The sequence below is a fragment of the Manihot esculenta genome, chromosome 6 (assembly GCF_001659605.2).
Source record: "Manihot esculenta cultivar AM560-2 chromosome 6, M.esculenta_v8, whole genome shotgun sequence".
NCBI lineage: Eukaryota > Viridiplantae > Streptophyta > Magnoliopsida > Malpighiales > Euphorbiaceae > Manihot > Manihot esculenta.
In genome coordinates this window covers 28158954-28185890 of record NC_035166.2, presented here as the reverse complement: position 1 = coordinate 28185890, position 26937 = coordinate 28158954, and the positions used below count along the sequence as shown (strand labels likewise).

The following is a 26937-nucleotide window of genomic DNA, read 5'->3' as shown; positions in this document are numbered from 1 at the left end:
CTGAGTTATACTATAATTAATAAATTAATTTTTATATTTTTAAAATTAAATATTTAAACTCTACCGCCCTCTCATTTATTTTTTTGTTAGTTTAAAGAAAAACAGCCGATCAAATCTATGAAAATTATTTTTTCTCTCATAATATTCTTATTTGACCGTATAACACATAAAAAGAAAATTTACATTTAAAAATTTAAATTCTCCTTTTTTATATATACTAAATCAAAATAATTTAAAATTTTCTAATTTATACCATTTAAAAAAATAAATTTTAAATAATTATAAATATTTAAAGTTTTTAACTTTTATATATTAAAACAGATGGATTTTGTATTTAAAATCTACTATTTTTTTAAATTTTATTATTTTTAATTTTTAATATAAAATAAATAAAAATATAATATTAATTATTTTCATTGTATATACAAACACAAAATAATTTAAAACTTTTAGTTTAATATCATTTTATAAATTTTTAGAATATAAAATTTAAGTAATTATAAATATTTAAATTATTTAATTTTTATATGTTAAAACAAGTTGTTATCTAATTCAAAATTTACAGTTTTATTAAAATTTTTATTATTTTCGATTCTTCTTAAAATCTAGATTCGATTGGTTGAAGTAGATATTTATTAACTTATTATTTATTCTTAAAGGAGAGAATGAAAAAGAAAAAGAAAATTTAGATTTTTAAATAAAAATTTTTTTACATATATTATATAGTGTAATAAAAATGTTATGGGAAGAAGAAATAATTTTTAAAAATTTAAATAACCATTTATTTTTGAAATGAAAAAATGAATGGAGAATCTTGTATTTAGATGGATTAAAAATATAAAAATTTAAATATTTAATTTAAAAAATATAAAAAATAATTTATTAATTTTAATATAATTTAAAATTAAAATATAATGTACTTTTTTAATTTATTCTAAAAAAAGTACTTGTTCAGAAAACAGTTTCGGTTTCACAGGGAAGTGGATGGTTCGAGGAAAATGTCCTTTCCGTTCCGAGACTGGAAATTCATTCTCCCTCGTAGTTGCTCGGTTGACTTGACCACTTGTCAATTGTAGCAGTCTCATTGGTCCTTCCTACGTTTTTTTTATTTGGTCTTTTTTTAAAATAATTCTAAATTGAATAAACTTATAAAAAATTAAAGAGTATTAAAAAATAATTTTATCATAATAAATAGGCTTTAGCATGTTGATGTTAAAAATCATTTCAAAAAAGTTGATTATGAAGATAAAAACACAATTGATGCTTTTTTTATTTTAAAAAAATTTCTTATTATGATATAAAGAAATATGACTTCCAGAAATATGAAATAATTAAAATAAAAAATTATTATTATAGAATTTAACAAATTTATTATTATTATTAGTATTAAAAGAAATTAGTAAAGGAATAATTTCCACGTTGAAGAATTCCTATTATTATTAAAAGAAATTAGTAAGGAATATTTCGGATATTAAATATATATAAAAAATTAAATTTCAATTAATTAAAAAAAAAAAATGAACTATAAACTAGATGTTTTTTTTTTCCAAAAACCTGTTAGTGGGATAAATTTGATGGGAAATTTCGTGTCCTTAAATAGTAAGGCGGTCTGAATTCATCTGAAAGATGTCTGAACCAATCGACTTGTCAATAATCTCCCATCGGCTTGGATTATTATCACTTGACCAACACGCGTTAGCATTTTGGTCCAAATACGAAACAGTGAGGACGCGTTCATACATATTTATTGGTTAAACATGGCTACGATTTTATTTGAATTTAAAATTAATTTAATCAAAATGCTGTTAATCTTTGTTGATTTAATTAAAACTGATATTCATTTAGATAGAAACTAGCTAATCTGCTTGTGAAATCAAAATCAAATCGGACCAAACCCACAACATAAAATTTGAAACTTCAACCGGGTAGGTCCCATGAAGCAATCAGCCAGAATTTGCAGCTAGGTCTCGGAGTTATAAATATATCTGAATGCCTCGAAAACTTATGACTTGTCTTGAGCTTCCCCTTGCTGATTGGTGCTGTTTCTTACCATTTGGCTTGATTGTTTTCGTCATGATCATAACACATATGTGGTCTTTTTTCGTATTCGTCCTGCTTGTAGATCCCACGTTACCAGCTCTTGGGTTCAACCTAGGAGTTGGAGAAGGTCATATTCAGTGCAGAGATAGCGAGAGACAAGCACTTCTCAATTTCAAACAAGGCCTTGTAGACAACGACGATCGTCTTTCTTCTTGGGGGAGTGAAGAAGGCAAGAGAAATTGTTGCCAATGGACAGGGATCCAGTGCAGCCGCCAAACTGGTCATGTCACCATGCTTGATCTCCATGTCTCCGACTCCGAGCTTGGTGACAATAACAAGCCCCTGAGAGGTAAAATTAATCATTCATTGCTTGAGTTGCAACATCTTAATTATTTGGACTTGAGTTACAATGACTTCCAGGGGATACTGCTCCCTGATTTCAATGGTTCCCTGAGCAAATTAAGATACCTCAACTTCTCTAATGTTGGTTTCACTGGAACCCTCTCATATCAGCTTAGGAACCTGTCGAGCTTGCAGTCCCTTGATCTCAGCTACAACAAGTTTACTAAAGTTGAAAAACTTGATTGGCTTTCTCATCTTTCTTATTTAGAGACCCTGGATTTAAGTGGGAATAGCCTCGGTGATGGCAGCGACTGGGCACGTATAGTTACCAAGTTCCCATATCTAACAAAATTGCAGCTGAGATCTTGTGGTATTGCAACTATCATTCCGCTGTCTAATTTCCATGCAAATTCTTCCACTTCTCTTTCAGTTCTTGATCTCTCTTCCAACTATTTATCTTCTTCAGTATTCCAATGGGTGTTTAGCTTGAATAGCAGCCTTGTTCATGTTAATATATCCTTTAATCAACTTGAAGGCACAATTCCAAGCCTTTTTGGAAATTTCTGTAGGTTACGTACACTAGACCTGGCTGGGAACAAGCTCACTGGACCACTTCCTGTGGTTTTGGAGCATTTGTCTGCATGTGCAGAGAGTTCATTGGAGATTCTGAAATTAGAAATGAATCGGCTTCATGGTTCGCTGCCTGATTTCACAGGATTTTCGTCCTTGAGAGAACTGATTGTCTTTAGTAATCAACTAAACGGCTCTTTTCCAAAAAGCTTCAGCCAAAATTCTGGTCTTATTGTATTGGATGTGGGTGGCAACCAACTGACAGGATCATTACCTGATCTTACAATGTTCCCATCATTGAGGATATTATGCATTGCTAGGAATAGATTAAATGGGACTTTTACTGAAAGCATTGGAGGCCTATCTGAGCTTGAGCTTTTGTATGCTTCTCATAATTTTTTCCAAGGAGAGATTACTGAAGCTCATTTTTCGAATCTCTCCCGATTGCAGGAATTATACTTTAATGACAATCCTCTGGCTTTGGAATTCAACTCTGATTGGCTTCCTCCTTTTCAGTTGGATGTAATAGGTCTTATGTCCTGCAAGCTGGGGCCTCGTTTCCCGGCCTGGCTTCAAACTCAGAAAAACTTCTCCGTGCTGGATATCTCAGATGCTGAAATTTCAGGTTCTGTTCCTAAGTGGTTTTGGAACCTACCTCCCAGATTGTTTTTTCTGAATATCTCTTTCAACAAATTGAGCGGCGTGGTGCCAGATTTATCCTCAAAATTCATTGGTAGTCCAGGAGTAGATTTGAGTTCAAATCTCTTTGAAGGCCCTTTGCCCCTCCTTCCTTCCAATGCTTTATCCTTGAATCTTGCTAAAAATAAGTTTATGGGCTCAATCTCTCCCGTATGTAAAGTTATAGGCTGGGCTTTGAATTTCCTGGACCTCTCAGATAATTTATTATCCGGTGTCCTTGCTGATGATTGTTTCAGGAATGGGCAACAACTAATTGTCCTAAACTTGGCTGATAACAACTTCTCAGGAAACATTCCAACTTCTGTGGGATCTCTGTCTATGCTTCAAACATTCGGTTTGCGTAATAATAGCTTCTCTGGAGAAATACCTTTGTCCTTAAAGAATTGCAGTCGGCTGCGATTTTTGGACCTTAGTTATAATAGACTATCTGGAGAAATACCTGCATGGATCGGCGAAAGCCAGCTACAATTGGTCTTTTTCAGTTTACAATCTAACGAGTTCCATGGAAATATACCACTTCAGCTGTGTCGATTACAGAATATTCTTCTGTTGGACCTCTCCATGAATAATATTTCAGGAGCCGTACCCAATTGCCTCAAGAATTTCACCCACATGTCAAGAAATCAGTTAGACAACAACAACAACACTTATGTTTATACGTTTTCTACATCTTCTGGAGAAGGTAATGGGTTTGTAGGGAACTATGTGGATAGGGCCCTGATTGGATGGAAAGGAAGATCATACACGTTTGACAAAAATCTTCCGCTCCTGAGGATCATTAATCTTGCAGAAAATAAATTGTCAGGTGAAATTCCAAGGGAAATAACAAGTCTTCTAGCTGTGGGTGGATTGAACTTATCAAGAAACTATTTGACTGGGATTATTCCTCAGGAGATTGGCCAATTGAAGCAGTTGCAGTGGCTTGATTTATCCAGAAATCGCTTATCAGGTGACATTCCTGGCAGTATGGCTGAGCTAAATTTTTTGAGTTATGCGGACCTTTCCTACAATAACTTGTCAGGGAGAATTCCAACGAGCACTCAGCTTCAAAGCTTAGATGCTTCTGCATTTGCTGGTAATGTGAATCTCTGCGGCCTACCGCTTATACGAAATTGTCCCGCAGATGAGGAGAGGCCTCAAGTTGGACAGAAAAATGATGATGACCAAGACAACCAAGAAGATGATGACGAATTCAGGAATTGGCTTTTTGGTGGTCTGGGATGTGGATTTTTTGTTGGATTTTGGGGAGTTCTGGGCTTTTTAGTGCAACGGCCTTCTTGGAGACTGGGGTCGGGCCATTAGTTAACCTTTGGCAGTCAAGTTTCATAGTGAGACTCGGTAGATAATACAAAGATCCATAGAAAACTGTGCCTCCCATCTCACAAATTTTATTTGAATTGATGTTTATTTTTCTAGTCAACAGTGTAACTAAAATTTCAAATTTACAACATTCATAAACTTTAACTAATACATTTGTCATATTCAACGTTATAAAATTCCATATCCATGTTTAATTAGAATTAAAATGTCAATTATTAAACTCCGTTTCTGATAATCCCAACGCTGCAGAGCAAGAAAATTCAAGTTACCGGCTTAAAAAGACCACCGAGTACATTTTCTACTTTCCAGCCCACAAAAGGACTTGGACTCTGCCTTGGTTAATGTGCGTTGTCAAGCAAAAATTTTCATGGAATACGCAATCCTGCAGGCTATCTAGGCGACATTGTTGAATAACTGCAAGTGGCACGAGATGATGGATCATGACTAGTGATGGTGAAGGAGCTAAACTGGTTTAATTCTCTTTTCATGGCTTTGTATACTTGATCTAATCCTTCCTCTATTAGTTCCAAAACAGTCTGTGGCATTGGTGGTGTGTTGATCCCCATTGATCCTTCTAACATCTTCACCACTTCTCCCATTGATGGTCTCATGATCACTTCATCTTGAATGCACCAGAAGGCAACTTTCAGTGCTCTCATCAGTTCTTCTTCTTTAACTGCGCCTTCCAGTCTTCTATCCGCTGCTTTCAATGGCGTCCCATTTGTCATCTCCTGTACAGTTTTAAATCAATTTTCACATTCATTAATACAAAGTGATAGAGTTAACCAAGATTGTTTCGGGTTTCTGATGTTTAACCTTAAAAGCCCATCCGGGGTAGAAGAAGTCCTCTGCATCGAAAGACATGTCGAGGTTTCTCCGACCACCGATTACCTCCAGGAGTAGCATTCCGTAGCTGTAAACATCGGCCTTTACAGTTATAGGCCTGTTACTAACCCACTCTGGAGCTAAATACCCTCTAGTTCCTCTTACCATAGTAACAACATGTGAGTGTTCTCTTCCCATCAACTTGGCTAATCCAAAATCTGATACTTTGGGACAGAAATTCTCATCTAATAAGATGTTCTCCGGTTTGATATCGCAGTGTATTATCCGGTTTCTGCACTGCTCGTGGAAGTATGCGATTCCTTGTGCAGTAGCAATGGCTATGTGGTAACGAGTTGACCAATCCAGCAATCTGCTCCGGCAATTATAGGAGGGAAATATCCATTTGTCCAAGGACCCATTTTTCATGAACTCATAAACAAGAAGACTGACAAAAGCAAACAAGAATTGCACAGATATAATAGTCTCAGTCATTTTAAGATTATACAGAGCTTTAGAAGAACAGCTCGAGTGATTGCTTAGATATATGTTGCTTACCGGTGAGATCCTTCGGAGCAGTACCCGCATAGACGAACCAAGTTCATGTGGTGCATGGAGCCAATTGTGTTCACTTCAGTTATAAATTCCTTCTCTCCATGGGGTAAAACTTTGTCAAGTTTCTTTACAGCAATCAAAGTCCCATCAGCAAGGATTCCTTTGTACACACTCCCAAATCCTCCTACAAAACCAAAGTAATTGTAATTTGTAACTTATCTGAAACAACTTCCCCTGCTTCAGTTCCTCTGTTTCAATGGCAAAGAGAAAAGACGTTGTTGGAACCACTACTTACCTGTTCCAAGCAGCTGCGAGAAATTGGAGGTACGAATCTGCAAGTCCCGGTAGCTAAAATTTATTGGAGCCCCAGAAAGAATCAAAGCACTCTCCATAGCTCTTTTTAAAGATCTCCTTCTATGAACATTGTAATATAACAATAGGGAGAGGAGGCCCATAAGAAATGTCATGCTGAGAACTATAGGCAGAACCAAGACCTTCCCCTTGTTTTCCTCAGATCCCCTTTTATCTCCTGCTGGACTTATGGAACCATTCGACCTGACCTTGACGAACAAGGTGGAGCCAGGGTCCTCATATCCACCAAAGTCCAAGCTCCTCAACAGCCAACAGTAAGGCTTCTCATCGTCAAGCCCATAAACAGAGGCCATACACTCACAATCCACTAAACAAGCATCGCCGCACTTGGACACTGTGGGAATATCGCTGTAATTAGTTATCACTGAAAATTCAGGGAAATAGTAATTGGTTTGCTGCATCGCAGCGATCCTAAACTCAGAAGTGTGATTTAGGTTTGCCGCCTCACATTTTCCGACCAATGATGAGTTCTCTGAGCATATACCTTTGCCTACCTTAGAAGTCCCAGGCAAGCATGTACAAGAAGCATTAGTCTTGCTCTTGTCCAAATTACATATCCCATTACCACAAACACCAGCAATATCACAGGGATTCGACACTGCTGCCCACTCAGGCACCCACTGGCGAGAACCATTAACATCATTGTCCCATCTATACAAACGTAAATTCCCATTAGTCTCAAGTATCAATCTTCGAAGAACTGATAAACGAGTTGATTGATTTGTAGCAGAAGACAAACCATTATAGTCGCCATCATTTTTATACACGTAAACTGCTCCATTGGATGACTCGCCATACACAATTCCAAAGCTTCCAGCTTCATCTAAGACTGCAACAACATCCCCAGTAACATTGGAAATGTCGGGTCCAGGCCAGTAGGAATAGTTGGCGTAAGCTTCAGGGGAAGCATCATAAGATTCAGGCAAGTTATATGTCAATGCGAGGCTTAGCGAGGTGGGCTGCTGTAGCATTTTAAGAGAGTAATACCCGCCATGTAAAGGTGATTTTGGAGATGTTAGCTCAAGATTTACTGTTAAAGGTTGGTTTGGGAGGAGAGTATCTGATGGGTGTGCAAAACTTTGCCAAGCAGTGTCGTTGGTGCTTGTGTAGAGGATGAAGTTGCCGGATTCTGTCATGGATGCTGTTTCGACGCCGGCACCTGAGGTGTTTGACATCCATATGGTGGTATCTCCATCAATGAGGACGAGGTTGCCAGTGGTATCCAGCTCCAAGGAAGCGTCTTTGGTGACCGGGGAGTTTCTATATATTATTAGACGATCATTGAGCAAAAATCAAAGTGTTGGCATAAAGTCACTAATCATCATATTACCTGCAAAAGCTTTTGTAAAGGCTAAAGATCCAATTATTTACTTTAGCTACTAGTGATAAACTTAAGACTGCTTAGGAGTTGGGAGTGAGCACTATGCAAAAGCTTCATCTGTAATTAACTATTGTCATGACTTATGCAACATCGCAATTGTTACTAACAGTATCATAATTTTTTTTTTTCAAAAAACAAAAATTCTATAATTTCTCACTTTGTTCATTTCAGTTTTTATGATTACACTTTTAACTCGAGTAATCATGTTATTAACACGAGCTATTTTAATTAAGAACTATTTATATAGATTCTAGAGATGACTTTATATAAAGAGAAATGTATATAATCTTTTGAAAAAGTAGTATAAAAAATATTCAAGAGGTTATTCACGTACCTATTAGCTGACCAGATTACGGTTCGATCTCCTGGAAGATTTGCGAACCAAATTGCGAGTTGAAATTGTTCACGATTACTGTCTGCTCCAGTGAACCCAAATGCAAAGGTGCCATTATCCGAAATCCATGCTTGATCTTCTTTGGCCAGCAGTCTTGAACCCAAACCAATCTGGCTGGCCATACAAAACTCAAGCGCACCTAAAACCAACAATAAAAAGACCAAAGAAGATACTGAAACAGCCATGGTCAGCCAAGTGCGAGGCCAGCGAGTGAAGGGCTAACTTGTCTAGCCAAATGCTAAAGCTAAAACAGAACATCAATAGCCATGCATGCTGAATATTTAAACTTATGAAGAGAGTAAAGAGTCTTACGAAGGGAAGGAAAAATGAAAAAAATGATAACACGTACCCTGTGGTGGGTGAGCTAAACTTTGACAAAGCTCAGAAATCAAATGGTCGGCTTATGGATAAAAGTGGATCTTTATGGCACGTGTTGATTGCTTTGTGGTTTCCAAACTGCAGGGTCTGCGAGGCTGTGGCCAAACCTAAAGAACCTAATGCGTAATTCAGATTCTTGAACTTGTGAAATTAGCGTTTTGTGGACTTGGTGATCAATAATTAGCATGCTATTTTCCATGTGTAACATCACATTGTTATGCAGCCGCACACATATGATGAAGTTGTATTATAGACGCTACTCCAATTTGACAACAAATTAAAGAAGAGAGAGCTCCATCAAACAAAATTGACATATAACTCTTTTTTCAAGAAGTGGCACCAAGAAAATGACCTGTTGAAACATGGCTAGCTACTTGTAAATGATAATGCATGATTGCAGGGGACCATATATGCCATTAAATCACATTTATAAATTTAACATTTTTAATCATAAAAATCAAAAAAAAAAATTAAATACTAAAATAAACTCTGGAAGGAAACGGCGCCGTTGTTAACGTTCCCGCGAAAAAGGAACCCACCTCGTGGCCGTTGTACTTGTGATATCGGACTACAACGACGTCGTATCTGCTCGCCGTTTTTCGTCAGGTCAAATGCATCTTCTACTTTGGGGAAAAAAAGTACATCTTCAAGATTGTAATCTCTTCATCGTATTTGGAAAAAAAAAAAAAAACGAAAAAAAATCTTCGTCTTTCTCAATCCTAACACTTCACAGCTACACCTTTTTTTGGATCTAAGGATTTCAGCCAATCAATCTCCGTTACGTCCACCATGCTTTCTGTCTCTCCGGCGTCCCTGCTCTGTACCTTGCTTCCTATTGTCGATCTTAGGGCTTTGAATCTACAAGAACACCATTTTCACTTAATGGAAGCTCTTACGCCACTAGTTCTCTATCTAGTTCTCCAAATAAGGTGCTTCCTTATAGATAAATCATTATATTGATTTTTATAAATGGATAGCTAATATATATTTCTAATTCCGATTATGGCTAATTTCAGCAGAATTTTGCGACTTTCCCTTGTCAATTTATAAAATTATAAAACTTAGAAAAGAATGGTATCGGAGGAGAAATCCTACAAACTTAATAGAAATGATTTTTATGTTCTTGCTTTCTTGTAGAAGTCTGGATCTTTATACTTTTTGAAGCGAGAGACTTCACCAGAAAGTCTGAGTCTGAGTTTACGGATGATTGGCCATTGGAAGAGTCGGTGATGAACCAAGTCTTCTAAAGGTGAGATTTAGTTTCTTTATACAATTGGTACTTTCATATTCAGTGTATAGGCGAATATTGTTTGCGGAGATATTTGTACTTTTACGTGGATAATTTTGATCTGGGATCTTGAAACTGTTCTTAGGAAAGTGAGATGTATGAATATTTTGTCGGTTTATTGTTTCAGGTTAGTGATGTATTTTTCAGTGCGGAACCCTGGACAGTCCCATGGACAGCAAAGACTATTTTGGTGGTGGAATATTTCTGATGCTGATGTGCACCTTGCAATTTGACTGGTTAATGTTTTTCCCCAAGTTCCTCTCATGATTAGTAAATGTTCTTCTTGGTCTAGCGGTCTAATCAAGCGGCACCTTTGAAATGGTCCACATTATCCTTTTATGTGCAAAGAGGATGTAACAGTGAGGCCAATCGACGTGAGTATAAATTTAAATGATATTTTTACATGCTGAAAGTGTTATAATAAACATAAAAATTATTAGTTTTGGTGGTAGAAGGGAGAGGGAGAAAGGAGAAAGAGAGAGGGACAAAAAGGTGGGGGGGGAGAGAGAGAGAGAGGGAAAACAAAACCTCAGACTACACTTGGATACAACTAAATAATTAAGTTTACGGGAAACAATGCTTGCACAAAATATTCTGTTGGTTTTCTTGATGAATAAACTGTAAAGGTTAATATAGTAGTAAAAGATTGTAGCTAGGTTTTCTCTTTCTTACCTACTTTCCCCTTCTTTTGGCAGGATTAAAAAGTGATCAACTTTATAATTTTAACATTGGTATGTATCCTGCTTATAACATGTCATTAGTTGTCCAATGAAAGAGCTAATTTGAAATTAGTCAAAATCTATTAACATTGAGTTTGAAAGGAAAACAATGAATATAAATTGCATCCTCTGAGAGTTTTCATGTGCAACAGAAGCTGTACTTTTTGAACTTGGTGAGCATGCACTGGCCAATAAATGAAACTTCCAATAACCAAAAAAAGCCTGCTTAGTGTTTGCATTCCTCACAGTACTTGGATAAATTTGATAGGTAAGGTTGTTTCTGTCATTACAGCTTCTGTGTTATTCTGCAATTTCTTAAGAAATAAAATTGAAATCCAATTTTTTTTCTCTTTATCATAAATACAGTTTCAATTTGGTTCCCAGATTTCATTTCAAAAGTTTTCCAATGGGGCAAATGCTTAATGCATATTTTGTGGTATTGCATTTGCAAGATACATGCAAGGTATAAATTTTACATTTAACTTGTTTAGTCTACATGAATGCTACTTTTATATGGAGTTTTGTTTTTAAGTTGGTTTTCTAGTTATCAATTATTATGCCTAAAAGTTGATAAGCATATTTTTTAGTGTTCCAGGTTATTAGCAGGATTCCATTCTTACTTCACACAGCTGGGTTCAGAAAGGAATCCTTGACATACAGTGGTCAAGCACTGTACAGCCTCTTGACTGATGTGGCTGAAGTTCTAGCTGGGACGGCAACCCTTCGTTGCTCCTTACAAGATTTTATCTCCTTCTTCCTGACTGGTTCAAGTTTAGCCTTGAAGGAAAGTGGCAACTGGATGTTGCTTTGGGGTGCCTCGTGTTTCCCTGGTCAGTGGACTCTATCAGATGAAACTCAACTTATGGCCACCACTTCCAGATGAACTTCAACCTGTGGCCACCACTTCCATCCGCACCTGTCACTGTCTCAAGCTTTGAACAATCAATTGCTGCATGAGGACCTATGCCTATGATCCTATATGCTGTTGCAGTTTCAGTCTGTGCCCCCATTTGGCTGGAGATTATATTCCGTGGGTTCCTTCTCCCTTCTTTGACCAGATATATTCATGCATGGTTGAGCTCTGTAGCTTTTGCCATGTTTACTTCAATATGCAGAGGATGAAACCACTTTTGTTGCTTGGAGCATTGATGGGTGTAGTATTTGTTCAGTCAAGGAACCTGTTTTGCACCAATGCTATTTCACAGCAGCACAGCCTATGAAATTTCTATGTATTCTTTGATCTCATGAAATGATAAATTACACTGTGTATCTTGTTCTGAATCAGGTACACTCAAATTGTCTTTCCTGCCATGTATACAATACACGTGATTGTTTATAGGCTTTTATCAGGTCCATGTTGATAGATTTTTCCATTTACCATGGGCTACTAGGAATTCTTATTCTAAAGAAGTTCACAAAGACCAAATAATCTGTTGATAATCAGGTGACTCATCTACGTGGAGGATACCTAGGTAGATTTAGATCGATACCAAAGAGTCTGTTTGGTGAGAAATATGTCATCGCTTCATTCCCAAAAAGGTACTTCTTGGGACAAAACCAAGCTCTATAGTTTGGTGTGTATCAGTCTCCAATTTTCCTTCTCCGCTAATGACAAATCTAACTGCATTTATATTCTAGATCAGATACCTTAGTCGCTTTTATGCCATAGACTCATAGCCACTCAAGTATATGGTGGTTTTTCACAATTCTTTGTTTTTTACATGACAAAAGCCATAACCATAAGAGGTGTTCTGTTCAAAAACTAGCTGCAATTTTTCCAATTGGTAATATACTGTGTTAGTTTGGCCAAAAGTAAAGTATGATATTGTAAGGACTCGGGGATCGGACCGCTAGTGGTGCTAGGATTCATATTTATTTAAAGTCGCCGGAATCTATAGCAAGCCTACTATACATTCTGCTACACCTGATATAATCTCATACATAATCACACGAACAATAAAAACAAAATCATAATTGAATCAAGACTCGACCTGTGCATGCATCATATCTGAAAACGTAAAACACATACTAGAACTCTCATCAAATGTTCTAGTATGGTCAACATAACATGCCTCAAGTTCGGTTCAAATATAAACTTATATTTAAAAACTTTTACATAAAAAGATCATAAAACAGGGATTACAAGGAAGAATACGGGCAAAACACAATTTTAATCTATAAATTAATACATGTCCACAACTATAATATTACAACAGATTATACCAGTAACTCAGTCAACTTCCCGAGCTAACTCTGATCCTACAAATCTGGGATTAAGGGAAAAGGATAAACTACAAGAGTCTAGGGAGCAGAATATAAAAAAAAAGTTCAATAAAATATATGATCATATGAATGCGTCACAACACAACAATTCACATCAAAATGGACTTGTCACCAATAACGCTTTCCAGATTCCAATAGTGTTAGCCCACGATTAGTGCTCTTCAAGACTTCCTCTTAAACATAATATATCCATAAACATAACATAATATATCCATAGTGCCAGGAGCGTAGAATGGGTCTCGATCTGAACTTTCTCTTACATATTGCCAGGAGCGTAGAATGGGTCTCGATCTGAACTTTCTCTTACATATTGCCAATGGCGTAGAATGGGTCTCGACTTGGACTTCCGTATCCATCATAACATATTCGAGGGCTAATGCATCATCCAACATTCATCCACAACAATAATAAATTATGCAATACATCATATTCATGAATTCTAATGCAAAACAACCTAATTGTATATATATGGCATTCGTGATGCATGAGCATGTTTAAAAAGTTTGATTTCTTTAAATAATGATTCAGTTTAGTTCTACTCATCTCTAGCTGACGCTCGCCTAATACTGAAGCAATCATCTCACTGCAAGACTCTTTGGTCTTCCAAGTTCGATTTTGCACAGATGGACCAAACATAACTTTTACAACGCTTAAAACAACCTCCAAAAAACCCCTATAAACACACAAGAACACACGGAGGAAACGAGCTGAAAAGGCTGGGCAGGGGACTTTCGCAGCAGGTTCGGCGGCCGAAGGTCTCTCATAGATCCGAAGATCAAAACCTTCAGAGGCAAGTTTGGCAGCCTAAAAGTTGCCTCCACAGGCAGGTTTGGTGGCCGAACATTGATTCGGCGGCCGAACCTGGGTTCTCCAGCAAGGCAGAACCCGATTCTACCCTAAACATACAACCCCAAAATGGTTTCCAAACATACATGCAGAAGTTTAAAACAACCATACACACTTAACATGCAATAGGAACACCTAAAATTGACCTAAACTCAACATGCATCAATCAACAACACAAGAAGAATCCTTTGTCACTCAATAACAAAATTTCAAACTCAAAAGCATAGAAAAGGTCTTACATGCATCAACAACCCCTTAAACACCTACAAAACTTGCTGAAAACTTTTAGAAAACAGAAGAAAAGCAAGGATTGAACTTACCTCTTGAAGAACACGAAAATGACAGCAAGCAAGGGAGGGTTTAGGAGATGGAGAGATGAGCTCCGAAGGTCCCAAAAGCTAGAACTTTGAAATACAACTCAATCTTCAAAACAAAAGTAGAAACTCGTGAATTCTTTAAGAGATTTAAAAAAAACTCCACAAAAATATCAAAGATAGTGCATGGACTCACCTCTGCCCGGAAATGGAGAAAGAGTTAGGTGGCTGGAGAAGCCACCTTCGGCGATCGAACTTGAAGGTTCGGCGGCCGAACCTTAAAACCTTTATAAAACTCTTTTTTGTTTATTTATTAAAACACATCAAGAAAAACTTAAAATTCATTTTATAAAAACCCTATTTTACCCTTCTAAGAATTTCAGTTTTGAGATTCTGGATTCCGATGGAGATTCTATCAGAAACTAAAAATTTCGACGCTAGAGTTTAGCCATATATACAAATATTAGATAGATTTGTCTGTAAATTTAACATTTGTCCCCGTGAGGAATATGTTAAGCTTCTTTTGGAGTGAGAAGTTTTATAGAATTCAATAGCAAATTAGCAGTACGTGTTCCTCTGATGTAGTAAACTGAGACTTGCTTTTCCTAGGTTATAACAGAATCTTTCTCTAGAAGCATCTGTTTAAAATTCAACTACTCTCTTCTTGAAAGCCGGATGCTTTAACAATTGTCCAATGTCCTTGAGGAGATGCTACTGGGGGACCAATCGGTTTCAAGTCATTTTCTGTTTAGGCTTTTGTCCCACAAACCTTGGTCATTGTCTATTTCATTCTCCGACATCCCTGGGGGACCCTTGTCTGCTATTTTTGTTTTTTCAAGGTTGTACATAAACAATTATAAGTTATGGTTTGAATGAAAAGGACATTACTTTCGAAAAGGACCAAAGCATTTAAGTTTTGAGAAGATTCCAATTCACCACCACTCGGACTGTTAGTGGATGGAAAAGCCTGAAATTTCTACACCAGAAGAACTTAGTGATATTTTTCTTTTCCTTCATTTTTCTCTGAGATTTTGAATGCATCTGATTAACTTATTCAAGGACAAAAATGTTGCTACGTATGGGTATAGGTATCATTTGATATTGTCTATTTTCTGTACCGAGGAGTGCATAATGGAATTTATATCTGGTATCCAAATGAATTTGTCTTGGTGTTGTAGTGAATGAATGAAGACTGTAAATACTGTTTTCTTGAATGAATTTTGTTAATATTATTGATATTACATTTTCTTTTGTTTAACCCAAGCTTTCTTCCTCCCTAGAAAGAATGTAAGATCTGGCACACATTCTGAGTCTTAATTTCCCACATAAATCGTTTTATTAGGTGGAATTTACATCTGGAATTTCCAATCCATTATGAAATTTGAAAATCTGGAATTTAAACCTTCATCCCGTAGCTCAGAAAATTATTAGATGTTTTATGACTGTATGAAATGGATAGACTCTTGGGACATATTGTCTCTCTGATTTCTTTTTTCATGCTGTTGGTGGGCACTATTTTTATCTTTCAGATTTAGGGTCTCAATAGGATATTAAAACCATATAGAAACCTGCTCATAGTTGTTAATTTTATCTACTTGCACTTGATAGAGTATTATTATGTTATTAAAAACATAAAGAAACCTGCTCACATTTGTTAATCTTATCTATTTGTAGAGGAGGCTTGCACATTTTATTATCTTCAAATAAAGTACTTTATCATTTAATTTGAATCTTGTGCTGTTTGTTGCAGTTAGGATGTATGCATCAGAATCATGATTTATGTAAAGATGGGGACAAAATTAAAGCAACCCAAGTGAGATCAACAATTTTGTCTAGAATGTGTAGAATACGTGAAGTTCATGAGAAACATTCAAAAGTATTAGATTGGATGTACTCCCTTTGTTCTAGCTTCAGCAGCATCTTGGTTAAACAATAGGGTGCATGAACCTGCTTCCCCTATATGCTGATTGTCCACCAATTGCTTTAATTCCCATTTCTGGAAGATGGGCTCGTTAGACATTTAAAAACATAGGACTTTGGCTGCTTTATTTTATTTAGTTTCCTCTCTTTCGGTCTCTGTTCGTTATTTTGTTCAAACAATGGAATATGCATGAACCTTTTCCTTAACTTTTATTTTTTGTTATTGCATTGTAAAGAGAATTCATCTTCTCTGTGAAGTTTGGAAAATATATACATGAATAAGCGACAAGTGGGGTAAAAGGGTGATGCAACAATACATAATGGGTGATTGTGGGGGCAAATATTTCTGTTTCTTTTCCCCTTTTTCTCTATTTCAAATATTAAAATCCATTCTCTTGTGAAATAGCCACATACCCAATTGTTAGAAAGAGGACATATATTGTGGTATATATATGTGCTTTAGAGATATTCTCTAGGTGGAGGGCCTTTGCTAATCCATTCTCTGTATCTCTCTCTCTCTCTCATTTTTGTTTTAATCTTGTCTTTTTTCTTCCCTTACATATCTTGCTGGAGTATCTTCCATGGAAACTTCCCAGCCTCTTTCTATTGAGAGCTTTTCATATAGCTGGCTAGTAAATCTGAAACCATCTCTTGAAAGCCTGGACAATTCCCTTAGGGCCTCTCTTGATGCATCCGATGATGCTTCCTTCATTGAGATGGACCCAAAAATGCCTCCCTCTAAAAGATTCTTTAGAAATTCTCAGGACTTCAAATTTGATTTCCCCATTTCACAATCTCCTCTTACTGTTGTTCATGCTGATGAGCTTTTTTCCAATGGATATGTCATGCCTCTTTTTGTTGATCCATTGAAAATTGAGAATTGTGAGGTCTCAGATTCAAGCTCAGACTTTCCAGCCTCTTCACATGCACCAGAAGTTGCAGTTTCAGCTATGAAAGCTCGTTGTCCTTCATTGAGAAGGTGCCGGACATTATCAAAGCGAATATTTCACAAGTACTTTGATTTTCTCAGGCCATTGTATAGAAGAATTCGAGGTCACAGGTCAAGTTCTAGAGCTGAAAATGATAAGAAAGTGCAGGTAGCGAAGAGTTGGTTATATTCATCAGAAACATCTCCAAGAATAAGCGTAGCTTACTCTGTTGATGACTGGCGGAGGTCCTGTGACTCTGAGAGCTCAATTTATGAAGCAGTTCTTCATTGCAAAAGATCCATTGGCAAGTATATCTTCTCTTAATTACTTATGTTTCATCAAAATGATATACTCAATCCATTTATCACTGTTTTAATTATAGTGATTTTGTACAAGCTATCAGCTTCTGATAATCTTTATTGCTGTGTGATTTTCAGGAAAATAAATTGAGAGTTTTGAGACAATTATACAAAAAGAAGAAGAGAAAAGAAATGAGAAATGTCCATAATCACATGGGAAGACAGAAGACGAGAGGAATAAAGAAAGATCAGAAGCCACTTTTCCTTTTCCTTCTCTTTTTCTGTGAGGATAATTTTAAGTTAGGTTGATGATGTGAGATGCAACTGTGTGGATGGTCGGCCATGGAAATTGTTGCCAGCTGAGGGAGAAAAAGAATTGAAGACAAATTAAATTTTGCTTTTGTCTTTTTCTTTTGGAGAGGAAAAGGTATTAACTACAAAGATTCTCTCCCTTATATCTGTAAAGCTTTATTAATGAGATCAAGATCATTTTATCCACAGCATCTCCATTATTTTCTACTATTGTTACAGAGTTCCTTAGGTCATCTTTTTTTTTTAAAAAAAAAAATTCAACTATTAAAACTTGTAATTGATGGAAATTCTAATCAGTTTCCTTAACCACTAGAAAAGATACTTAGAAATTCTTCATCCTGTTAAGTCCTGGTAGCCAACTCGTTGAAAATGGCAATGGCTTGGAGAAATCCCTCCCTTTTTTTGAGCAATTAATTAATCCTACATTTTCTGAGCTGTACTAAATTGGTGAAATTGATTTCGCATTGGCTGTACTGTTCTGTAACTTATGGAAAGTAACTGATTATAAAATTTGAATGAAAACAAATATTATTTGATATATTCAGGAAATTACTTAAATTTTCATATGAAAAATATATAAAACTACCTGCCCTATGGTACATATCAATTCAACTAGTACGCTACCGTTTAACTCTGACTATGAATAATTTAAAACGCAATTCTTAATTTAAATATTACCCAGTAGTTCTCCTTTTACCTGTAATTTTTGGAGGCACCAGATAGGGCCGATTTTGGGTTGAAATGATTCTGATAAAAAATTCAAGAGGGGTTGAAAATCGAAAATGCAAGGTCCCTTCAATTTTGATTTAATTAATTCCAGTTCTGTTGGAATTTGTCAATCCTTTTTTACTTTAAAATGACAAAAGAAAAAGAAATGGAATCATTCGGTTTTTGTGTAATTATAGGCTGATTTTAGTTAAAATAATTTCATCTGCTTCAATTCAATTCTAATTTTAAATTGCACCACTTATTTCAAACTCAATCATGGCCAAGTCTAATGTAACTATTGGGAAGGTAATAAAACTTCTTTTATTTCTCACACACCAGTCTTTCCTTGTTTTTTTCTTTTTCTTTTTTTTTTTTTTTTATAAATAAACAATTGAAATCATATCACATGCTGTTTCTCAACAATTTGTTATACTAAGGGAAGTTAGGTATCTGTTTACTTAGTCAAAGACTGATGACAACTGGTCTGGTTCTTTGCATGTACATTATTATCAAAACATTTAGGCAAAGTACTTGATTCCCTCTGAGAAGACACGGAAGTATTTTGGATGAGAAACTTATCCACACCAAGTATTTGATAAAATGTCCCTGCAAGCAGGTTATCTAACAATGGAATGGAACAAGTTGATACAACTAATAAAAAATACTCATCTTCACGTCTCATTTATTCAGCTAATTTCTTAGCTTCCTTTTTTTTTTTTAATTAATTTTTTCCCACCAATGATAAACAGAGAGATTCATTTCTTTTATTCTAATTATCCATTTGGCTAAAATGCAGCTGCTAGGAGTTCTGAAAGCTTCCATTCTTTTCTTGTGTATTGTCAGAGTATGAACTGAGTAAAGAAACTTACAGTGAAAGCGAACAATTAGAGTTTTTGACTTATTGCACTCATGCGGCACAGGGCCAGACCCCTTCGAGATTATAACCCGCAAAGTTCAGCTTATTGAGTAATCTTGCTACGCTGACTGGTTTTGCCTAGATTTGAGCTCATCAAGGGAGAGGCTTCTGCTGCCGACCAGTATATACAGAAATGATAATTTCACACACAAGGATCCTTTCGAGCACTCCCCACCCAATCTTCACGACAACATCTTCCCCAGCATGGTGTTGCACATCCCTAAATTTATGGACGTGATAGCTCTTCTCCACACAAATCATACTCACCCTCGAGCATGTTAGCATTTAAGCGCTTTGATCTTAGTATTATTTCTCCGAAGTGACTCTCCTCCACTCAAGCTACAAGCGCAATGAGTCAAAGGAGACGTCCCATTCCCATCGGAATGCAAACTTTCATGGCTTTGCTCCACCTTTAAGGCACCCGAGGAACCCGATCCTCACTCATACATCTGCCCCGCAACTTGCTCTGGATACTACATTCACTCAATGAGTCCGATATAACACCTTAGTGCATGCACAATCAATCCTTGCTCCACTCTACCAACGAAACTCAACTCAATTACTTACGTAGTTATTTTGCTGGGTCACCCACACTAGGAAAGACAACTCTTCCAACTCCTCTATTTTTCCAGGATTAGCAATGTGTGTCATGCGGAAGCCCACCTTCACTTTGATATCATGTGTCACGCTACAAGACTTTTTAGTTCGTCGACGTACGGCACTTGCGAGGTTGATCTCTCCCAAAACTAACACAAGTAAACCTAAACGACCAAACTGTAACACAAGGGACGAATTAGGAAAATCACACACTTGCAATAAAGAAGAGAAGTACACAAAGAGAAAGTATATTTCACTAGAAGATTGGCAGTACATATTACAAGAGCTTTTCAATATAATTAGACTTTTAGTTGTCACATCAATAAATGTTAAAGATGTGCAACACTATATTGGGGAAGATGTTGTCGTGAAGATTGAGTGAGGACTACTCGCAAGGGCCTTTGTGGATGGAATTATCATATCTGCATACATTGGTCGAGGGCTGGAGCCGCTCCCCTAATGAGCTCAAGATAGGGTGAAACCAATCAGCGTGGCAAGACTACTCAATAGGTTGAACTTGGCAGACTATAATCTAGTAGGGGTCTGGTCAAGTGCCATATGAGCGCAGTGAATCAAAATCGGCTGTGACAATATGATTCAATTCTGGGAAACTCAAACTCCATGGTGCTTTGGGAAATGAAGAAAAATTAAGAGCAGAAATGAAGAAAAAAGAATAGAATGAACATTTAATTTAATTTACTTTGTTTGGATAAACTCTTAAGATAAGGGAGAAATGCAATTTCTCTCTTAGACAAAAGTACGTTAAATGACTATTATACACTTACAAGTTAAAAGAAAAAAAAAAAGAGAGCTTTAGAAGAGAGTATTTAAGCATTTTAAATCTATTAACATTCATATCTCTTCATTTCTCCCCAATTCCCACCAAATTGGGGATAAATATTTTAGATTAAAAATAAAGAGTCGAGAAATATCTATTCCCCTCATTTCACTCCATTTCCCTCTTTTCTCTCCTCTATTTAATGTCCAAACAAGAAAATTGAAATTAAATTTATTTTCTTTTCTCCTTCTCTCCATTTCCCTCCACCCAAACAAAACAACTGTATGCTTTGGCCGTACTTTCATGAGTATTCGTTGTATGGTAGACCCCTCAAGCATTTCACATACTAAAATTCTCAGATTTTAAGAACATAATCATGGTTTTCAACTCGTTTTGTTCCCCTATCTTTGCAGCAGTTGTAGCGTACGGTTGACTGCTGTGTTCTATGATTAGCCTGCTTTTCTTTTTATATCGTTTTATAATCAACCAAAGCTAGGAGTTAGATGCTTGGACTGATAATTATTGAATGTTGGGAATTATCAAGGAAAACCCGAACTCACACTAATAGGTAGACAGGAATCGCAGGGACATGATTTTGCTACGTACGAGTCTGTCTCTCTTTCTGAATTTCACTGCCATGAGTGGCTGCTGATTACATCTACAAGTCTAAAAGTGTAACTTGATTATTACAGTTTTCAGTCCATCCAATACAAAGGAAGAAGAGGGAATTTTCCTGGTCCCCTCAGAATGGGGTCCAAAATTAAAGGGTTTTCCAAGAAACGTAAACCAAGCATGGGTGGCCAAATTTAAGCCATTGAAGAAGGAAGATCAGAAATGGCTCAGAATGAGAAGTTAATCACATGCGAAAAAGCAGGATAAGGAGACAGTGATAAACTGTGCTAGGAGAAGTGCCAAAGTAAGATGACATTGAGTTTGTGTTTATATTTACAGACTTTTTGTCTTCCTCGTTGGTATTTTTCGTGTTTCTCCACAGAAGCAGCAATAACCAAGTGTAGCTTTTATGGGTTTTGTTTTCCTTTTGTAGCTATCTATATCTAGTTGTGGGGGACCGTAACCTCATTCATGCTGCTTGTCGCTACTATGGATTCTTCAATCACTGTAGCACTCCATGTCATTGCTTGGAGAAGCTTCAGGATGAGGATATAGGTGTGTGCTTTCCAGCTTCTGCAATTATGTCCTCATAATATTTAGGAAACAAGGATTTTGATCTGGAAACTCATCATATCAAGCTTAGGGTTCATCAGTAACTTGTTCCTTGCAAATGAGACAAAATGTCCGACCAAAGTAAAAAAGAAACAACACGTACACAAGACATGGAATTTAGTAACTGATTTAAAAAGAACTCATCTCGATAATCATGATGGAAACTTCAGGACCAAGTAAAAGGGTTTGGAGGATTATGTGGAACAAGTCAAGAACTGATTGAAACAAACAGAGGAGTAGGGGGACCGAGGCCTCATTTCATGCCGTATGTCGGATGAATTCAGACTTAGGTCACTGTTAAAAGCTTCAGGAAAATGGATGCTTCATATCAACTTTTGCCATTCTACACACGTACTGATTAGGTGGAGGGCGGGGTCCATATCAGCCGAGTTGTTCGGTTTTCAACAATTTTCTATTTTTTAACAAAAGCATGCTTCTTAGTAAATGATACCTTTTATACTTGTCTAATTACTACTAGGAAATAAAAGCTACGATGCTATTGGGTCGGCCATGAATGAGCCTCGACGCTCAGCCTTATTGTCCTTGTGAATCAGACTCTCAGTTGGGTCTCCTCTCGCAACGGGAGGTAATTCAATAGCAACGACAAGTCGTTTAAAAGCGAAGCGATTGATCGTAAACGAGGAGGCAAAGATAGACTCATAGACCCTTTTGATTTGAAGTCCGAATCTGGTCTACAGACCGAGCCCATTTTGGTCATGTTTAGATAAGGATTTGAGGCTCGATTTAGTCCGGCCCATTTATTGAACAGCTTTAAAAACCTACGATATTTTTAATCAAAATCTGGTTCGACAACCAGATCTGTAGTCGTTTAGCTGCAATCCGGCTGTCGTTTCTGTGTGTATATGTATATATTACACATAAATATTAATAAATTCTAGAATATTAAAATATAAATATTTTGAAATTAAGTGCGTGTTAAATATAATTAACAAGTTTTTGAATGAATATTTTTAATAATTATAAAGTTTTTAATATATGATACTATCAAATTTTACATTATTTAAGAGATAATTAATAATCTTTTAGTGGGTATATTAGATAAATTTTAGTGGAGTTAATTTTAAAAAAGGAAAAAAAAAGGTGAGATAATTTTTGGGAAGTTGGAGGTCTTTGTTTAGGCTATAAGCTATAGAGAAAATTTATGAGTATAATTTGTTTATTTATTTTTCACACTGATACAATATACGCAGCCTCACCAAGTAAATCTTCAGTTCCTGTAAACACATGCTCACTGGAACTCTCCTAGGTTAATTTCGTGTTCCTCGCATGCATAGGGCTAGGGAGCTAGCCTGAAGATTCAGAAACAATGGCAAGGACTTCCTCATAACACATTCTTTGCTTATTTACTACCATCTGAGCTAGGAGGGTTTATAGAAGCTTCTATGTCTGAGGTTGCATACTTCAAGTAATTTTCTATCTCTTTATTCTCCAAGCTTCCAAGTCTTCGATGGAACCACTTCTTGTTATGATGATGATGATGATGATGATGTTTTGTTCTCCTCTCGCTAATGGCAATGGCTATGTCATTGGGGAAGAGGTCTCGGAGCACAAAGGCATGCAGTATTGTGGTTACAAGCAGAGCTGTGACTATGAATGTGGAAATGACACAGAGTATAACAGCAAGAGTTTGAGTTACTATGTTGGTGACTTCATTTGAGTACTTAATAGTTGCAATGGCTGCTCCAGTCATTGGGAAAGTGTAAGCCCACCAAGCCAATGAGAACCTGTAAAGCATGAGTGGTGAGAGTAAGACTCCTACAGAAGAGGATAGTTAATAAATGGATAGGAAAACAGCTTCAAACGTCAGAAACTTACTTAAATCCTCGGAAAAAATTAATACGAACTGCCTGAAGAATTACACAACAGAGAAACATGATTAGCAAACAGATCCAATGGTTTTCAAATGGTGAAGTTTAATTTAAGCGGCGGAGACTAACCAGTGAGAAGTAAAGAAACACGGCAATGAAGTAAGCAATCCGCGAGCCATAATCAAAGGAGCCTTGAATTTTTGCCCAAGCCATGGAAGCAACACTCGGAGCTGCAACAAACAGAAAGAATACTGGATGGAGCTCCTTTGGAAGAGTTTCATTGGTTGGAAGTCTCTGGTAGAGGGTTACAAATAGGACTGTGTAGTGAGCCAACCCAACAGCAAAGAAGAAAATAGGTCCTTCTTTTAGCCCCATTGATGCACCCAACAATGCGCCGACAAAATTCCCTACAACTGACAGATGATTCGAAGGATTTGCTACTCTTGAAAGCCTCCTTTGTCCTCCAGACATCCATTGTCCATAGATCTTAAGCTCAAGACAGAGGATTGGAGTCATGAGAATGTACCAAAGGACACTGTTCAGGTTGTTGGCAAGTGAAGGAGGAACTCCAAGTGCTAAGAACAGAAGGGCTATCCATGGAGCAAAGAAGAAATTGACACGGATTGGATGGTAGTATTCACGACGAACTGCTTCAAAGTAGAGAATTAATTTGAGAAGATAGACGGAAGCTACAATGGCTACAAGAGCAAGAGAGATGCACCATAGTACAAGATTTACATTCTGGCTAATGTGGAGAAATTTTATGGATGCAGAGGTGGCCAGAGTTTTCCACATGATTGCTTGGCTGCTAATGCCAAGACAAATACCAAATGATGAGATAGGATAACGAAGAAGAAACGGCCATTTCTTGTCATCTGGGAGCACTATTTCTTCTGAGGCCTATGGAATTAGCAACAGAAATGATAATTCAATGTCAGAAAAATAAAAAGTTACATTCGGATCGAACAAAAATCACATGAAAAAGATCGGAGGAAGCTAAGCACTTACTCTAAGGTTCTCCAACTCAGGCCCTTCCAATGCATCATAGTATCGATCCACAGGTAAAGCATCCTTATCAACTCTATGCTCCACAGAATTCTCTGGTGAAGGTTCTTGTGGCTTCCCTCGTAAGTGCGATATCTGCCTCTCAAGTTTCCCAGACCATGTTTTGAAGGAATCATATCTTTTATCCTTCAATTTTTGATTGTGATGAGAGTTTGTAACATTGACGCCCAACTCAACTGCACATCCCTTTGGCATTGGCTGAGAATGGAACTTTATTTGTTTGTTTTGCGACCTGGCAGCCATAGATTCAGCAGAAGAAACCGAAATCCCATTGCCGAAACTTGTTTCTTCATTATCTTCAAAACGAGCTTTTTCATTGATCTCTGAGCTGCTTCCCCTTGGAGAAGTTGGCATGCTGATGGAAACAGAACAAGTCCTTAGATCGTTGATGGGTTGAAATTTGACAGAGCTGTTCTCAGAAGCAATAGTTTCAAGTCCCTGTTTTGAATAAGATAAGTGTTATGCTTTAACAAATTATAGGATTTTTTTTTTTTTCTAATTTCTTGCCAATGGAGAAGAAATTTAACACAAACGCACGAGCATTTCATCCAGAATCGGACTAAGTTCACTTAATCTATTGCAGAAGGACGATGATGAATGTACAAGAAAACATACCACAGCTGATGAAGTGATAGGATGAGAATCACTGCCACTTGGTTGGCTGTGATGAGTATTAAAGCTACTGCTGCTATCAATGCTATCGAAGCCGCTCACTTCTTTTGATGATATGTATTTGATGAGTGTTGGAATGGATTCTTCGTGCTTTGCTAATTCTAGGATTTCCATTCTAAAACAGCTTTACCTGAAGGTGAGTTGGTGAAGTTTCACAATTAGCAAAGTTTCACAATCATAATTGCTTATCTTTTTCCATCCCAGATTGTCAAATTCCTTAATGTTCTTCTCCATAATCACATAAAAATTAGCCAGCATCGCAAGTCGCAAATGAAAAATGAAAGAAAGAATTGCAGAGTCGAAACATTATTATTCAAAACTGAAAGATCGTTCCCCTTCATAACTGAAAAATAATAAATGGGGATGTCTTGAGTCATCTAGTGACTAAGACCACCTTATTGGCACAGGAAGAAGACTATCAGATTGTACTATGAACCAAGGCATTTTCAACCATAAAACTTGAAAAATGACAGAAATCAAAAAAAGAAAAATGAAGAATTAATGTAAACTCACCTCCGACTTAATAAATCTCTTACAGCTGATGAAGGCAAGATTTGTAAGCACTGATAGGAGATTAATTTCTCAAGCAAACAGAAGGTAATTAACACAAAAGCAGTGTTTAAGCAGAGCTCCAAAACAAAGAAAGTCTATGTATTTCTCCTCTTAGTTCTGAGTTCTGGCCCTCCTGAAAACTCAGAACCAGATCACACTGACAAGAAAGGTCAAATAAGTAAGTACAACTAACACACGTCTTTGGGCGATAGGAAGCAATGTCGACGGCGGGCATTTAACCATCAAGTCAACTGACCTTTGTGTGATATAAGCAACGCTGCTTTTTTTATGAGGATGATAATATATAATATATGACATTTTCATGCAGAAAACAAATTAAACAATCAGAAGGAAAGAGAAAACAAAATAAAATGCAAATTCCAGCTAACGTTGCGACATTGTCGGAATTTCAAATTCATTTATAAACGACAAACCAGCAAATGGCGGCCCACGTGTGAAACATACAGTAGAAGCAACAACTTAAATATATATTTAAGGAAAATAACTATAACATTTATATGGACATTTCAAAAAGCAAAGTACCACCTTTTTAAGTCAAATTATTTTTTGTCGATCCTTTTTAGGCAATTATAAAATATATTTTTATGCAATAAAATAATATATAATGCTAAAAATTTTATATTTTCTCCTTGAATTATTGAAGAATAAAATTTATATGATTATGAATGATGTTACATATGTACAAAGAGAACTCTCCTCTTAATTAAAATATAATTTTTTTTCTATATAAAAAAAAACGTAAATATTCTTTTTAGCATGCAAAGCATGAAATTTGAGTAAAAGAATAAATTA

General features: G+C 36.4%; 4 protein-coding genes, 1 long non-coding RNA gene and 1 pseudogene across 6 annotated transcripts; 3 read left to right on the top strand and 3 right to left on the bottom strand.

The window, feature by feature from the left end:
* Nucleotides 1-2004: 2004 nt before the first annotated feature.
* On the top strand, nucleotides 2005-4953 carry LOC110618308 (receptor-like protein EIX1). The gene has a single exon (XM_021761464.2). The coding sequence runs from the start codon at nucleotides 2005-2007 to the stop codon at nucleotides 4951-4953; it is 2949 nt and encodes a 982-aa protein (XP_021617156.2).
* Nucleotides 4954-5278: 325 nt separating this feature from the next.
* On the bottom strand, nucleotides 5279-9097 carry LOC110618309 (G-type lectin S-receptor-like serine/threonine-protein kinase At5g24080). The gene is made up of 5 exons (XM_021761465.2): nucleotides 8436-9097; nucleotides 6644-7980; nucleotides 6352-6532; nucleotides 5788-6241; nucleotides 5279-5702 (listed from the first exon to the last, which is right to left on the bottom strand). Exons 1-5 carry the CDS (start codon nucleotides 8678-8680, stop codon nucleotides 5361-5363), a joined length of 2559 nt encoding a protein of 852 aa, XP_021617157.1. The 5' UTR covers nucleotides 8681-9097; the 3' UTR covers nucleotides 5279-5360.
* Nucleotides 9098-9358: 261 nt separating this feature from the next.
* Nucleotides 9359-12463, top strand: LOC110616928 (annotated as a pseudogene).
* A 768-nt stretch (nucleotides 12464-13231) lies between these two features.
* LOC122723822 lies at nucleotides 13232-14886 on the bottom strand. Its single transcript, XR_006351021.1, has 3 exons — nucleotides 14520-14886; nucleotides 14330-14432; nucleotides 13232-13536 (listed from the first exon to the last, which is right to left on the bottom strand). It is a non-coding gene; the product is annotated as an uncharacterized LOC122723822 (long non-coding RNA).
* A 410-nt stretch (nucleotides 14887-15296) lies between these two features.
* Nucleotides 15297-17969, top strand: LOC110617098 (probable membrane-associated kinase regulator 6). 2 transcript variants are annotated; one of them, XM_021759706.2, is made up of 2 exons: nucleotides 15297-17480; nucleotides 17610-17969. In XM_021759706.2, the coding sequence occupies exons 1-2, from the start codon at nucleotides 16825-16827 to the stop codon at nucleotides 17620-17622; spliced, it is 669 nt and encodes a 222-aa protein (XP_021615398.1). In that variant the 5' UTR covers nucleotides 15297-16824; the 3' UTR covers nucleotides 17623-17969. The 2 variants fall into 2 exon arrangements, with proteins under 2 accessions (XP_021615398.1, XP_021615399.1); XM_021759707.2 differs by having other exon boundaries at nucleotides 15320-17476.
* A 5203-nt stretch (nucleotides 17970-23172) lies between these two features.
* LOC110617114 (S-type anion channel SLAH2) lies at nucleotides 23173-26551 on the bottom strand. Its single transcript, XM_021759724.2, has 6 exons — nucleotides 26086-26551; nucleotides 25516-25702; nucleotides 24844-25338; nucleotides 23965-24735; nucleotides 23843-23874; nucleotides 23173-23751 (listed from the first exon to the last, which is right to left on the bottom strand). The coding sequence occupies exons 2-6, from the start codon at nucleotides 25684-25686 to the stop codon at nucleotides 23367-23369; spliced, it is 1854 nt and encodes a 617-aa protein (XP_021615416.1). The 5' UTR covers nucleotides 25687-25702; nucleotides 26086-26551; the 3' UTR covers nucleotides 23173-23366.
* Between the last annotated feature and the right edge of the window lie 386 nt (nucleotides 26552-26937).